We start from the raw sequence: 15,887 nt of genomic DNA, 5'->3' as shown, positions 1-15,887 counted from the left end.
TGTTAACACACCTGAAAACTGTCTCCCACTACTATAGAATCATCCTCTATAGCTCCATTACTATAGAATCATCCTATATAGCTCCATTACTATAGAATCATCCTATATAGCTCCATTACCATAGAATCATCCTATATAGCTCCATCTCCCATTACTATAGAAACATCCTATATAGCTCCATCTCCCATTACCATAGAACCATCCTGTATAGCTCCATCTCCCATTACTATAGAATCATCCTATATAGCTCCATCTACCATTACTATAGAATCATCCTATATAGCTCCATTACTATAGAATCATCCTATATAGCTCCATCTCCCATTACTATAGAATCATCCTATATAGCTCCATCTCCCATTACTATAGAATCATCCTATATAGCTCCATCTCCCATTACTATAGAATCATCCTATATAGCTCCATCTCCCATTACTATAGAATCATCCTATATAGCTCCATTACTATAGAATCATCCTATATAGCTCCATCTCCCATTACTATAGAATCATCCTATATAGCTCCATCTCCCATTACTATAGAATCATCCTATATAGCTCCATCTCCCATTACTATAGAATCATCCTATATAGCTCCATTACTATAGAATCATCCTATATAGCTCCATCTCCCATTACTATAGAATCATCCTATATAGCTCCATTACTATAGAATCATCCTATATAGCTCCATCTCCCATTACTATAGAATCATCCTATATAGCTCCATCTCCCATTACTATAGAATCATCCTATATAGCTCCATCTCCCATTACTATAGAATCATCCTATATAGCTCCATCTCCCATTACTATAGAATCATCCTATATAGCTCCATCTCCCATTACTATAGAATCATCCTATATAGCTCCATCTCTCATTACTATAGAATCATCCTATATAGCTCCATCTCTCATTACTATAGAATCATCCTCTATAGCTCCATCTCTCATTACTATAGAATCATCCTATATAGCTCCATTACTATAGAATCATCCTATATAGCTCCATCTCCCATTACTATAGAATCATCCTATATAGCTCCATCTCCCATTACTATAGAATCATCCTATATAGCTCCATTACTATAGAATCATCCTCTATAGCTCCATCTCTCATTACTATAGAATCATCCTATATAGCTCCATTACTATAGAATCATCCTCTATAGCTCCATCTCTCATTACTATAGAATCATCCTATATAGCTCCATTACTATAGAATCATCCTCTATAGCTCCATCTCTCATTACTATAGAATCATCCTATATAGCTCCATTACTATAGAATCATCCTATATAGCTCCATCTCCCATTACTATAGAATCATCCTATATAGCTCCATCTCCCATTACTATAGAATCATCCTCTATAGCTCCATCTCCCATTACTATAGAATCATCCTATATAGCTCCATCTCTCATTACTATAGAATCATCCTATATAGCTCCATCTCCCATTACTTTTGAATCATCCTATATAGCTCCATTACTATAGAATCATCCTATATAGCTCCATTACTATAGAATCATCCTATATAGCTCCATCTCCCATTACTATAGTATCATCCTATATAGCTCCATCTCCCATTACTATAGAATCATCCTATATAGCTCCATTACTATAGAATCATCCTGTATAGCTCCATCTCCCATTACTATAGAATCATCCTATATAGCTCCATCTCTCATTACTATAGAATCATCCTATATAGCTCCCATTACTATAGAATCATCCTCTATAGCTCCATCTCCCATTAGTATAGAATCATCCTATATAGCTCCATCTCCCATTACTATAGAATCATCCTATATAGCTCCATCTCCCATTACTATAGAATCATCCTATATAGCTCCATCTCCCATTACTATAGAATCATCCTATATAGCTCCATCTCCCATTACTATAGAATCATCCTATATAGCTCCATTACTATAGAATCATCCTATATAGCTCCATCTCCCATTAGTATAGAATCATCCTGTATAGCTCCATCTCCCATTACTATATAATCATCCTGTATAGCTCCATCTCTCATTACTATAGAATCATCCTATATAGCTCCATTACTATAGAATCATCCTGTATAGCTCCATCTCCCATTACTATAGAATCATCCTATATAGCTCCATCTCTCATTACTATAGAATCATCCTATATAGCTCCATTACTATAGAATCATCCTGTATAGCTCCATCTCCCATTACTATAGAATCATCCTATACAGGTCCATCTCCCATTACTATAGAATCATCCTATATAGCTCCATCTCCCATTACTATAGAATCATCCTATATAGCTCCATTACTATAGAATCATCCTATATAGCTCCATTACTATAGAATCATCCTATATAGCTCCATTACTATAGAATCATCCTATATAGCTCCATCTCCCATTAGTATAGAATCATCCTGTATAGCTCCATCTCCCATTACTATATAATCATCCTGTATAGCTCCATCTCTCATTACTATAGAATCATCCTATATAGCTCCATTACTATAGAATCATCCTGTATAGCTCCATCTCCCATTACTATAGAATCATCCTATATAGCTCCATCTCTCATTACTATAGAATCATCCTATATAGCTCCATTACTATAGAATCATCCTGTATAGCTCCATCTCCCATTACTATAGAATCATCCTATACATGTCCATCTCCCATTACTATAGAATCATCCTATATAGCTCCATCTCCCATTACTATAGAATCATCCTATATAGCTCCATTACTATAGAATCATCCTGTATAGCTCCATCTCTCATTACTATAGAATCATCCTATATAGCTCCATCTCCCATTACTATAGAATCATCCTATATAGCTCCATCTCCCATTGGTATAGAATCATCCTGTATAGCTCCATCTCCCATTACTATATAATCATCCTGTATAGCTCCATCTCTCATTACTATAGAATCATCCTATATAGCTCCATTACTATAGAATCATCCTGTATAGCTCCATCTCCCATTACTATAGAATCATCCTATATAGCTCCATTACTATAGAATCATCCTATATAGCTCCATCTCCCATTACTATAGAATCATCCTATATATCTCCATCTCTCATTACTATAGAATCATCCTATATAGCTCCATTACTATAGAATCATCCTGTATAGCTCCATCTCCCATTACTATAGAATCATCCTATATAGGTCCATCTCCCATTACTATAGAATCATCCTATATAGCTCCATCTCCCATTACTATAGAATCATCCTATATAGCTCCATTACTATAGAATCATCCTATATAGCTCCATTACTATATAATCATCCTGTATAGCTCCATCTCTCATTACTATAGAATCATCCTATATAGCTCCATTACTATAGAATCATCCTGTATAGCTCCATCTCTCATTACTATAGAATCATCCTATATAGCTCCATTACTATAGAATCATCCTGTATAGCTCCATCTCTCATTACTATAGAATCATCCTATATAGCTCCATCTCCCATTACTATAGAATCATCCTATATAGCTCCATCTCTCATTACTATAGAATCATCCTATATAGCTCCATCTCCCATTACTATAGAATCATCCTATATAGCTCCATCTCTCATTACTATAGAATCATCCTATATAGCTCCATTACTATAGAATCATCCTATATAGCTCCATCTCCCATTACTATAGAATCATCCTATATAGCTCCATTACTATAGAATCATCCTGTATAGCTCCATCTCCCATTAGTATAGAATCATCCTATATAGCTCCATCTCCCATTACTATAGAATCATCCTATATAGCTCCATCTCCCATTACTATAGAATCATCCTATATAGCTCCATCTCCCATTACTATAGAATCATCCTATATAGCTCCATCTCCCATTATTATAGAATCATCCTCTATAGCTCCATCTCCCATTACTATAGAATCATCCTATATAGCTCCATCTCTCATTACTATAGAATCATCCTATATAGCTCCATCTCCCATTACTTTTGAATCATCCTATATAGCTCCATTACTATAGAATCATCCTATATAGCTCAATTACTATAGAATCATCCTATATAGCTCCATCTCCCATTACTATAGTATCATCCTATATAGCTCCATCTCCCATTACTATAGAATCATCCTATATAGCTCCATTACTATAGAATCATCCTGTATAGCTCCATCTCCCATTACTATAGAATCATCCTATATAGCTCCATCTCTCATTACTATAGAATCATCCTATATAGCTCCCATTACTATAGAATCATCCTATATAGCTCCATCTCCCATTACTATAGAATCATCCTATATAGCTCCATCACCCATTACTATAGCATCATCCTATATAGCTCCATCTCCCATTACTATAGAATCATCCTATATAGCTCCAATACTATAGAATCATCCTATATAGCTCCATCTCCCATTACTATAGAATCATCCTATATAGCTCCATCTCCCATTACTATAGAATCATCCTATATAGCTCCATCTCCCATTGGTATAGAATCATCCTGTATAGCTCCATCTCCCATTACTATATAATCATCCTGTATAGCTCCATCTCTCATTACTATAGAATCATCCTATATAGCTCCATTACTATAGAATCATCCTGTATAGCTCCATCTCCCATTACTATAGAATCATCCTATATAGCTCCATTACTATGGAATCATCCTATATAGCTCCATCTCCCATTACTATAGAATCATCCTATATATCTCCATCTCTCATTACTATAGAATCATCCTATATAGCTCCATTACTATAGAATCATCCTGTATAGCTCCATCTCCCATTACTATAGAATCATCCTATATAGGTCCATCTCCCATTACTATAGAATCATCCTATATAGCTCCATCTCCCATTACTATAGAATCATCCTATATAGCTCCATTACTATAGAATCATCCTATATAGCTCCATTACTATATAATCATCCTGTATAGCTCCATCTCTCATTACTATAGAATCATCCTATATAGCTCCATTACTATAGAATCATCCTGTATAGCTCCATCTCCCATTAGTATAGAATCATCCTATATAGCTCCATCTCCCATTACTATAGAATCATCCTATATAGCTCCATCTCCCATTACTATAGAATCATCCTATATAGCTCCATCTCCCATTACTATAAAATCATCCTATATAGCTCCATCTCCCATTACTATAGAATCATCCTGTATAGCTCCATCTCTCATTACTATAGAATCATCCTGTATAGCTCCATCTCCCATTATTATAGAATCATCCTGTATAGCTCCATCTCTCATTACTATAGAATCATCCTATATAGCTCCATCTCCAATTACTATAGAATCATCCTATATAGCTCCATCTCCCATTACTATAGAATCATCCTATATAGCTCCATCTCCCATTACTATAGAATCATCCTATATAGCTCCATCTCTCATTACTATAGAATCATCCTATATAGCTCCATTACTATAGAATCATCCTATATAGCTCCATCTCCCATTACTATAGAATCATCCTATATAGCTCCATCTCCCATTACTATAGAATCATCCTATATAGCTCCATCTCTCATTACTATAGAATCATCCTATATAGCTCCATCTCCCATTACTATAGAATCATCCTATATAGCTCCATTACTATAGAATCATCCTATATAGCTCCATCTCCCATTAATATAGAATCATCCTATATAGCTCCATCTCTCATTACTATAGAATCATCCTATATAGCTCCATTACTATAGAATCATCCTATATAGCTCCATCTCCCATTACTATAGAATCATCCTATATAGCTCCATCTCCCATTACTATAGAATCATCCTATATAGCTCCATCTCCCATTGGTATAGAATCATCCTGTATAGCTCCATCTCCCATTACTATATAATCATCCTGTATAGCTCCATCTCTCATTACTATAGAATCATCCTATATAGCTCCATTACTATAGAATCATCCTGTATAGCTCCATCTCCCATTACTATAGAATCATCCTATATTGCTCCATTACTATAGAATCATCCTATATAGCTCCATCTCCCATTACTATAGAATCATCCTATATAGCTCCATCTCTCATTACTATAGAATCATCCTATATAGCTCCATTACTATAGAATCATCCTGTATAGCTCCATCTCCCATTACTATAGAATCATCCTATATAGGTCCATCTCCCATTACTATAGAATCATCCTATATAGCTCCATCTCCCATTACTATAGAATCATCCTATATAGCTCCATTACTATAGAATCATCCTATATAGCTCCATTACTATAGAATCATCCTGTATAGCTCCATCTCTCATTACTATAGAATCATCCTATATAGCTCCATCTCCCATTACTATAGAATCATCCTATATAGCTCCATCTCCCATTACTATAGAATCATCCTATATAGCTCCATCTCTCATTACTATAGAATCATCCTATATAGCTCCATTACTATAGAATCATCCTATATAGCTCCATCTCCCATTACTATAGAATCATCCTATATAGCTCCATCTCTCATTACTATAGAATCATCCTATATAGCTCCATTACTATAGAATCATCCTGTATAGCTCCATCTCCCATTAGTATAGAATCATCCTATATAGCTCCATCTCCCATTACTATAGAATCATCCTATATAGCTCCATCTCCCATTACTATAGAATCATCCTATATAGCTCCATCTCTCATTACTATAGAATCATCCTGTATAGCTCCATCTCCCATTATTATAGAATCATCCTGTATAGCTCCATCTCTCATTACTATAGAATCATCCTATATAGCTCCATCTCCCATTACTATAGAATCATCCTATATAGCTCCATCTCCCATTACTATAGAATCATCCTATATAGCTCCATCTCCCATTACTATAGAACCATCCTATATAGCTCCATCTCTCATTACTATAGAATCATCCTATATAGCTCCATTACTATAGAATCATCCTATATAGCTCCATCTCCCATTACTATAGAATCATCCTATATAGCTCCATCTCCCATTACTATAGAATCATCCTATATAGCTCCATCTCTCATTACTATAGAATCATCCTATATAGCTCCATCTCCCATTACTATAGAATCATCCTATATAGCTCCATTACTATAGAAACATCCTATATAGCTCCATCTCCCATTAATATAGAATCATCCTATATAGCTCCATCTCTCATTACTATAGAATCATCCTATATAGCTCCATTACTATAGAATCATCCTATATAGCTCCATCTCCAATGACTATAGAATCGTCCTATATAGCTCCATCTCCCATTACTATAGAATCATCCTATATAGCTCCCATTACTATAGAATCATCCTATATAGCTCCATCTCCCATTACTATAGAATCATCCTATATAGCTCCATCTCCATTACTATAGAATCATCCTATATAGCTCCATTACTATAGAATCATCCTATATAGCTCCATCTCCCATTACTATAGAATCATCCTATATAGCTCCCATTACTATAGAATCATCCTATATAGCTCCATCTCCCATTACTATAGAATCATCCTATATAGCTCCATCTCCCATTACTATGGAATCATCCTATATAACCCCCCCCCCCACCAAAAAAAATATATAGATGCACTATTGTAAAGTGGTTGTTCCACTGGATATCATAAGGTGAATGCACCAATTTGTAAGTCGCTCTGGATAAGAGCGTCTGCTAAATGACATAAATGTAATGTAAATGATATAGCTCCATCTCTCATTACTATAGAATCATCCTATATAGCTCCATCTCCCATTACTATAGAATCATCCTATATAGCTCCATCTCCCATTGGTATAGAATCATCCTATATAGCTCCATCTCCTATTACTATAGAATCATCCTATATAGCTCCATCTCTCATTACAAACCTACATTTATTTGTAATTTTTTTCATGATCTAAATTGTTTTGCACCAATCTATGTACTTGTATTATTGTGTTACTATCCCTTTTTCATGTTCTATATTTTCTATATCTATAAGAATGTTCCTATTCACAGAGTTACTAGTGTTAAATTCTATGTTCTGTAGAGGTGAACATGGAATGACAGACAAAGACATGTTCAACAATTCAAGAGTAAAAACTCAAAAATGTCAAAACAAAACATTTGCCTATTTGAAACTCAAAAAAAAGGCCAATTCCGTAGGAATCCCTGCAGACTTGAATTTCCACCTTGAAAAGGACAGCGGCCCAGTTCTGACTATAGCCCTCTATTATAAGTAACAGCTTTCGGACCAGCTCCAGCTCTCTACACAATAATCATTCCAGTGTGGAGGGAGGGAATGGAGGCATCTGTTTTCATGCTCTTATAAAACCAAGTGGGTCAAACGTTATTAATCCTTAATGGCGACGCAGCAAACTTCACCTCCTTATTGGCTGGCTGATCTGGAGAATATGAGAAGAATTCTTCATCCTGATACTTCAGTTTGTTTACCTTGTGGTTGGAAACCGTGTTCTGAAAAACAATCAAAGAATCCATTCCATATGGTTTTAAAGGTTTCCATGTTTTAGATTTGAATCTCTGCGAAACAATTGGCTCTTGGTAATGACACTTCAGGGGGAACGGAGGAATTAGCCGCTCAGAGGGGAGAGCTGTAAAGCAACACAGAGGAAGAAAGAAAGAAAGAAAGAAAGAAAGAGAGAGAGAGAGAGAGAGAGAGAGAGAGAGAGAGAGAGCGAGGGAGAGAGAGAGGGAGAGAGATGGGGGGGAGAAGTAGAGAGATAGAGGGAGAGACGGGGGCAGAGAGAGAGGGAGAAGGCAGAGAGAGGGAGAGAGAGAGAGAGAGAGAGAGAGAGAGAGAGACAGAGAGAGAGAGAGAGAGATAGAGAGAGAGAAGGAGCGAGATGGGGGAGAAGTAGAGCGATAGAGGGAGAGACGGGGGGCAGAGAGAGAGGGAGAGGGCAGAGAGAGAGGGAGAGGGCAGAGAGAGAGCGAGAGGGGGCAGAGAGAGAGGGAGAGGGCAGAGAGAGAGAAAGAGAGAGAGAGCGAGAGAGAGAGAGAGAGAGAGAGAGAGAGAGAGAGGGAGAGATAGAGAGAGAGGGAGAGGGCAGAGAGAGAGGGATTGGGCAGAGAGAGAGGGAGAGAGAGAGGGGGAGAGAGAGCGAGAGAGAGAGCGAGAGGGAGAGGGAGAGGGCAGAGAGAGAGAGAGAGGGAGAAGGCAGAGAGAGAGAGAGAGAGAGAGAGAGCAGCGAGATGGGGGGGCAGAGAGAGAGAGAGGGAGAGGGCAGAGAGAGAGAAAGGGAGCCCCAGAGCTTTGAGCAGAGGGGAACAGTAACAGAGGATCAAAGTGAATCAGCAGTAACGTTGAGAGACCCACTAACAGTCTTACACAGAACGTTTCACTCCAGTGCTTCAGGGGTCAGGGGTCAGGGGTCAGGCCAAGAATCCCCCAGGCCACTGCAGATTTATCCACCTGCTCTCCAGTGCTTCAGGGGTCAGGCCAAGAATCCCCCAGGCCACTGCAGATTTATCCACCTGCTCTCCAGTGCTTCAGGGGTCAGGGGTCAGGCCAAGAATCCCCCAGGCCACTGCAGATTTATCCACCTGTTCTCCAGTGCTTCAGGGGTCATGCCAAGAATCCCCCAGGCCACTGCAGATTTATCCACCCGCTCTCCAGTGCTTCAGGGGTCAGGCCAAGAATCCCCCAGGCCACTGCAGATTTATCCACCCGCTCTCCAGTGCTTCAGGGGTCAGGCCAAGAATCCCCCAGGCCACTGCAGATTTATCCACCTGCTCTCCAGTGCTTCAGGGGTCAGGGGTCAGGCCAATAATCCCCCAGGCCACTGCAGATTTATCCACCTGCTCTCCAGTGCTTCAGGGGTCAGGGGTCAGGGGTCAGGCCAAGAATCCCCCAGGCCACTGCAGATTTATCCACCTGCTCGCACGCCTATTGAGATATTGACCTGCTAACGTGAACAATGTGCTCAGCAGACACCGAGGGAAAGCTTTGCTAGCAGTTAAAAAGTTAAAATGAACAATTGTTTCTTTCAATAATTGATCTAGTTCAAAGCCTGAGTTAATTACTTGGTGGGATCAGATAAAACATTACACCACAGCTAAAATAAAGCCTTTACATCAGAAAATAAATCTGTCATATTAGGACGCTAGAAGAATCAAAACGGCTGAGGATCAGACTGCTAATCTGCATGCGGATCTCAGTATGACAAAACAACACGGTCGCCTCACATTTAAAGCGTTGATATTTCACATCGCTGATGTTGTGGTGTATCGTTATTATTAGGAGAAGTCTTTACTTTCTCTCCCCTTCTCTCTAAACAGCAGCGAGATTTCCTCTGAGCTCTACGACGAAGATAAGAACGTCTGGGGTCATCAGCGTTTTTCAGTTCAGGAAGCTATTCTGACCTGCACTGTGAATGTCTGGGGTCGTCAGCGTTCAGTTCAGGAAGCTATTCTGACCTGCACTGTGAATGTCTGGGGTCATCAGCGTGTTCAGGAAGCTATTCTGACCTGCACTGTGAATGTCTGGAGTCAACAGCGTTTTTCAGTTCAGGAAGCTATTCTGACCTGCACTGTGAATGTCTGGGGTCGTCAGCGTTTTTCAGTTCAGGAAGTTATTCTGACCTGCACTGTGAATGTCACACAGAACAATATTACTTTACAAAGAAACAAGTTAAGAAACAATCTAATACATTTGTTCCAGACATGAAAATACAAACATGTCCCGTGTGCCAAGCAGCGGAGACATGTCTGGAAGTCTGCCCCACATTCCCTGTCCTCTCTCTGCACCCCCAGCCCAAGTCACGGGGCTAACTGGTTATGTGTAGTGTTTAAACAGCCATACAGTCGAGGGAGCTTTGTGTTGATCCGTAGTGTTTAAACAGCCATACAGTCGAGGGAGCTTTGTGTTGATCCGTAGTGTTTAAACAGCCATACAGTCGAGGGAGCTTTGTGTTGATCCGTAGTGTTTAAACAGCCATACAGTTGAGGGAGCTTTGTGTTGATGTGTAGTGTTTAAACAGCCATACAGTTGAGGGAGCTTTGTGTTGATCCGTAGTGTTTAAACAGCCATACAGTTGAGGGAGCTTTGTGTTGATGTGTAGTGTTTAAACAGCCATACAGTTGAGGGAGCTTTGTGTTGATGTGTAGTGTTAAAACAGCCATACAGTTGAGGGAGCTTTGTGTTGATGTGTAGCGTTAAAACAGCCATACAGTTGAGGGAGCTTTGTGTTGATGTGTAGTGTTAAAACAGCCAGGGCAGAGTAACACAGTCAAACTGCTGATGGGCTGCGATACTGATCTATTTATAGAAATCTGTTTTACTTCTGCCTGACATGAAAGCGTTATTCCTGGGGATTCCCAGGACGGCCACAGCTTTACTCCCGCTGTGGCCGTGTGCTTGCTGATATTCAGAGAGAGTAGAAAAGCTGTCCAACATCTGACTCCAATATCATGGAAACCATGAGGACATTATACTGTAGTTTAGCTCCCAGGTGGGGCGTCCCAAACGACACCCTATTCCCTTATTCCCTGTCGACACCGAGGCCTTCCGTCTGATGAATAAACACACAACAACTGATGACATCACACATATCAACACCGCGGCCTTCCGTCTGACGAATAAACACACAACAGGACCTCCCGAGTGGCGCAGCGGTCTGAGGCCATGCCGTGCTAGAGGCATCACTACAGACCCGGATTCGATCCCGTGGCCTTCCATCTGATGAATAAACACACAACAGGACCTCCCGGGTGGGAGGCAGCCAAAGAGGTGTTGGCTTTGGGGGTGACCAGTGAGATATACCTGCTGGAGCGCGTGCTACGGGTGGGTGTTGTTATGGTGACCAGTGAGCTGAGATAAGGCAGAGCTTTACCGAGCAAAGACTTATAGATGACCTGGGGCCAGTGGGTCTGGTGACGAATATGTAGCGAGGGCCAGCCGACGAGAGCATACAGGTCGCAGTGGTGGGTAGTATATGGGGCTTTGGTGACAAAACGGATGGCACTGTGATAGACTGCATCCAGTTTGCTGAGTGTTGGAGGATATTTTGTTAACTGAACTAACAGCAGGTTAACTCTGGTTTTACTCTTTTCCACCTTGTTACATTGACTAAACATCCAGCTCTATTCAGCCTGAAGTTTCTATTTCTATAATATCTCCCCCCAGTCGTTCATCTTTCTGCAGTGAGACCTTGACATTCTACGGAGCAGCAGAGATACAGAAAACCCGTTGGTTTATTATGAGAAGGAAATGAGATCCTCAGCTCCTCGGAGGAGGTTCAACAGTCAGAGAGACGAGTTGTTTTCTTTCTAATGTGGCTGACTGATTACAGCAGCATTAACAACATAAAATACATTCATCCTTTTTACTACGCTACATTGCGGATATGGCCAGCGGCCGAGTGTTTCCACCCTTACTGCCTTGTTCCATAACGCATTACATTATTGAAATAGCGCAGATAATAACGCGTGCAGCGCGCAGCGCAACTCATCCAGTCGATGCGGCGCTTATTAAAGAGTTATTAAGTTTTCATGAACAAACGCGTGTATTTTTCTTTCTCACAAATGTCCCTGATAGCAGATGTCCCTATAAGCGATACGGAATGAAGCTGTAATCACCTTTTGCATAATAACCTTCACAAATGTCAGCGGACCCTTCAAGGCATCCCAGCTTGGTGCTTTATCTGCTTCCTATTCTAAATCAATCCCCCACAGCCCGGAGAGGGTTTGAGCGCGTATGGGAGAAAAAGTCCGCTTACAATACTTGTAGTGTACTTACTGTGTGAACGCAGCTGATTCAGGTCTATAATAAAGGCATTTGCTTAAACATTTGGAGCTATCTAATAAACCTGACAGATCACATTCACAGACCTGCTGATCCTTCATTTAGCTTTAAACAAAACCACCCTGGCAATCAACAATTCCAATTCATTCTATTACCAACCACCAGTCATGAGGCAATCTACTCGACACTGACTAAATATGGCTTTGGATTGATGGTCTCACGCTTAGGATATCCGCACTGTTCTACTAAACCGGGACATGAAACATGAAAAGTAGTGATCAAACAACTTTATAATATCACAATCGATGCTTTCACACAGACAGACAGACAGACAGACAGACAGACAGACAGACAGACAGACAGACAGACAGACAGACAGACAGACAGACAGACAGACAGACAGATAGATAGATAGATAGATAGATAGATAGATAGATAGATAGATAGATAGATAGATAGATAGATAGATAGATAGATAGATAGATAGATAGATAGATAGATAGATAGATAGATAGATAGAGGCCTATTTCATCAAACTAAACAAAAGCGACAAACCAAAGGACTATTCAGCGCTAGAGCCAGGGGATTGTGTAGAGAGGACAGCAGGTCATTTCAGGCCCCATTAGTAGTCTATGTGACATGAAAAAACCCGCATCAGTTGTCTGTCACACCCTTGAGGAAATACGAGGTGTAAATCCGGTTTTTGTTTGTGTCACACAGAAAGCGGAATAGATAGAGACAGCAGCTCCATATAGGTCATACCACCGGCACAGACATCATTTTAAAAATGTTATTCGCAGAAGAATACAGTCTATAATTTATCTCAGAAAGTATAAAAAGGCAGAACCGTAAAATGTATAAGTACCTCTCCGTGAATGACAGTCCGTCCCTGAGGGGTGTCTTCGGGGAGGAAATAAAGTTTGGAGCTGGATAAAAGTTGTTTTCTGGTTCTTTCTTCCCATAACAGCTGTAGCTCCGCTATGCACAGCGGTTCCCCGGGTCTACACCTCACTAGGAAAAAGTCTCCCAGAGACAGGATCCGAGGATTGGCTTCAATGTGAAACCTAAAAGCCTTGTAGAAAATGTAAGGTCCGTGAAAACCGCAAGGTGAGCCTACCCACTGCGGAAACAGCGATAAATCATTCATTTCACACATTAACCCCAGTACCAGGCATAGAAAACAAGCAAAAATCAAAAGTAACATGCACTTGATTGAATTAAAACAAAGGATCTAAACGAACACTATAAGGATTTATTAAAAAAATAGCCTATAAAGTGTTGTTTAAAAAAAAGTTTCCTGAATTCCTGCATTATTATGATATTATAACACAGTGTTCCATCCTCCAGAAATAGAAAGCGATGAAAGGTACCAGGGTAGATAATGATAAATACCGTGGGGGAGCCGCGCTCCATCTCGACGCTCTGAATTCATTCTTCTCTCCTAAACTGTCCGCTTGAACGGAACGCTAAACGGTCCCGGAAGAGATTAATATTTACGCACCCAGTACTGCGTCCTGCGTCAATATGAAATCCAATTATTAGCAATCTAGTAAACCCAAAATGTATGAAAATATCGTCTAATATTTCTTCAGTGTACTTTATTTCAAATGTACATTTTTTGTTGTAAAATTGCAAAAGGAAATAGCCATAGTAAATTCCAAAAGGCATGGGTGCTTGCCCACATAGAGAGGCTGGTGTGAAATCCATACCCATTAAAACAGAAGGATGATCTAACTATTTGATCTGCTCTTGCCGACGGGACAATATCCACATACCAGTGATGCTGCGATACAAACTATATTTATTCAGAACTATTTCAGCCTATAATAATCCAATATGTGTAATAACACGGTTATGTCTCTGTCAGGACCTGAAGCAAGGACGTTGGAATATGTAATCATAAAAAATAACATTTCCTGCAGAGATGCAGGGCCCCCCCTCCCCCCCCTCCCTCTATATATATATATAGAGAGATGCAGGGCCCCCCCTCCCCCCCCTCCCTCTATATATATATATATAGAGATGCAGGGTCCCCCCTCCCCCCCCTCCCTCTATATATATATATATAGAGATGCAGGGCCCCCCCTCCCCCCCCTCCCTCTATATATATATATATAGAGATGCAGGGTCCCCCCTCCCCCCCCTCCCTCTATATATATATATAGAGAGATGCAGGGTCCCCCCTCCCCCCCCCTCCCTCTATATATATATATAGAGATGCAGGGCCCCCCCCTCCCCCCCCTCCCTCTATATATATATATATAGAGATGCAGGGCCCCCCCCTCCCCCCCCTCCCTCTATATATATATATATAGAGATGCAGGGCCCCCCCTCCCCCCCCTCCCTCTATATATATATATATATATAGAGATGCAGGGCCCCCCCCCTCCCCCCCTCCCTCTATATATATATATAGAGATGCAGGGTCCCCCCTCCCCCCCCTCCCTCTATATATATATATATAGAGATGCAGGGCCCCCCCTCCCCCCCCTCCCTCTATATATATATATATAGAGATGCAGGGCCCCCCCCCCCCCCCCCTCCCTCTATATATATATATAGAGATGCAGGGTCCCCCCTCCCCCCCCCTCCCTCTATATATATATATATAGAGATGCAGGGCCCCCCCTCCCCCCCCTCCCTCTATATATATATATATAGAGATGCAGGGCCCCCCCTCCCCCCCCTCCCTCTATATATATATATATAGAGATGCAGGGTCCCCCCTCCCCCCCCTCCCTCTATATATATATATATAGAGATGCAGGGTCCCCCCTCCCCCCCTCCCTCTATATATATATATATAGAGATGCAGGGTCCCCCCTCCCCCCCCTCCCTCTATATATATATATATAGAGATGCAGGGTCCCCTCCCCCCCTCCCTCTATATATATATATATAGAGATGCAGGGTCCCCTCCCCCCCCCTCCCTCTATATATATATATATAGAGATGCAGGGCCCCCCCTCCCTCTATATATATATATAGAGATGCAGGGCCCCCCCTCCCCCCCCTCCCTCTATATATATATATATAGAGATGCAGGGTCCCCTCCCCCCCCTCCCTCTATATATATATATATAGAGATGCAGGGTCCCCTCCCCCCCCTCCCTCTATATATATATATATATATAGAGATGCAGGGTCCCCTCCCC

The 15,887-nt window shown here is 40.7% G+C and overlaps 1 protein-coding gene across 1 annotated transcript in view; it reads right to left on the bottom strand.

Annotated features, from left to right (window-relative positions):
• Nucleotides 1–14,175, bottom strand: part of LOC115189574 (AT-rich interactive domain-containing protein 5B) — a gene marked incomplete at its 3' end in the record, with an annotated part of 93,423 nt that extends 79,248 nt beyond the window's left edge. Inside the window, 2 exon segments of the mRNA XM_029748191.1 lie at nucleotides 13,598–13,804; nucleotides 14,125–14,175. Of these exon segments, the coding sequence (XP_029604051.1) occupies nucleotides 13,598–13,804; nucleotides 14,125–14,145 (228 nt within the window).
• Nucleotides 14,176–15,887: the final 1,712 nt, after the last annotated feature.

Source organism: Salmo trutta, unplaced genomic scaffold, assembly GCF_901001165.1.
Source record: "Salmo trutta unplaced genomic scaffold, fSalTru1.1, whole genome shotgun sequence".
Classification (NCBI taxonomy): domain Eukaryota; kingdom Metazoa; phylum Chordata; class Actinopteri; order Salmoniformes; family Salmonidae; genus Salmo; species Salmo trutta.
The sequence above is the reverse complement of the archived record's forward strand: the minus strand, read 5'-3'. Positions and strand labels throughout refer to the sequence as shown.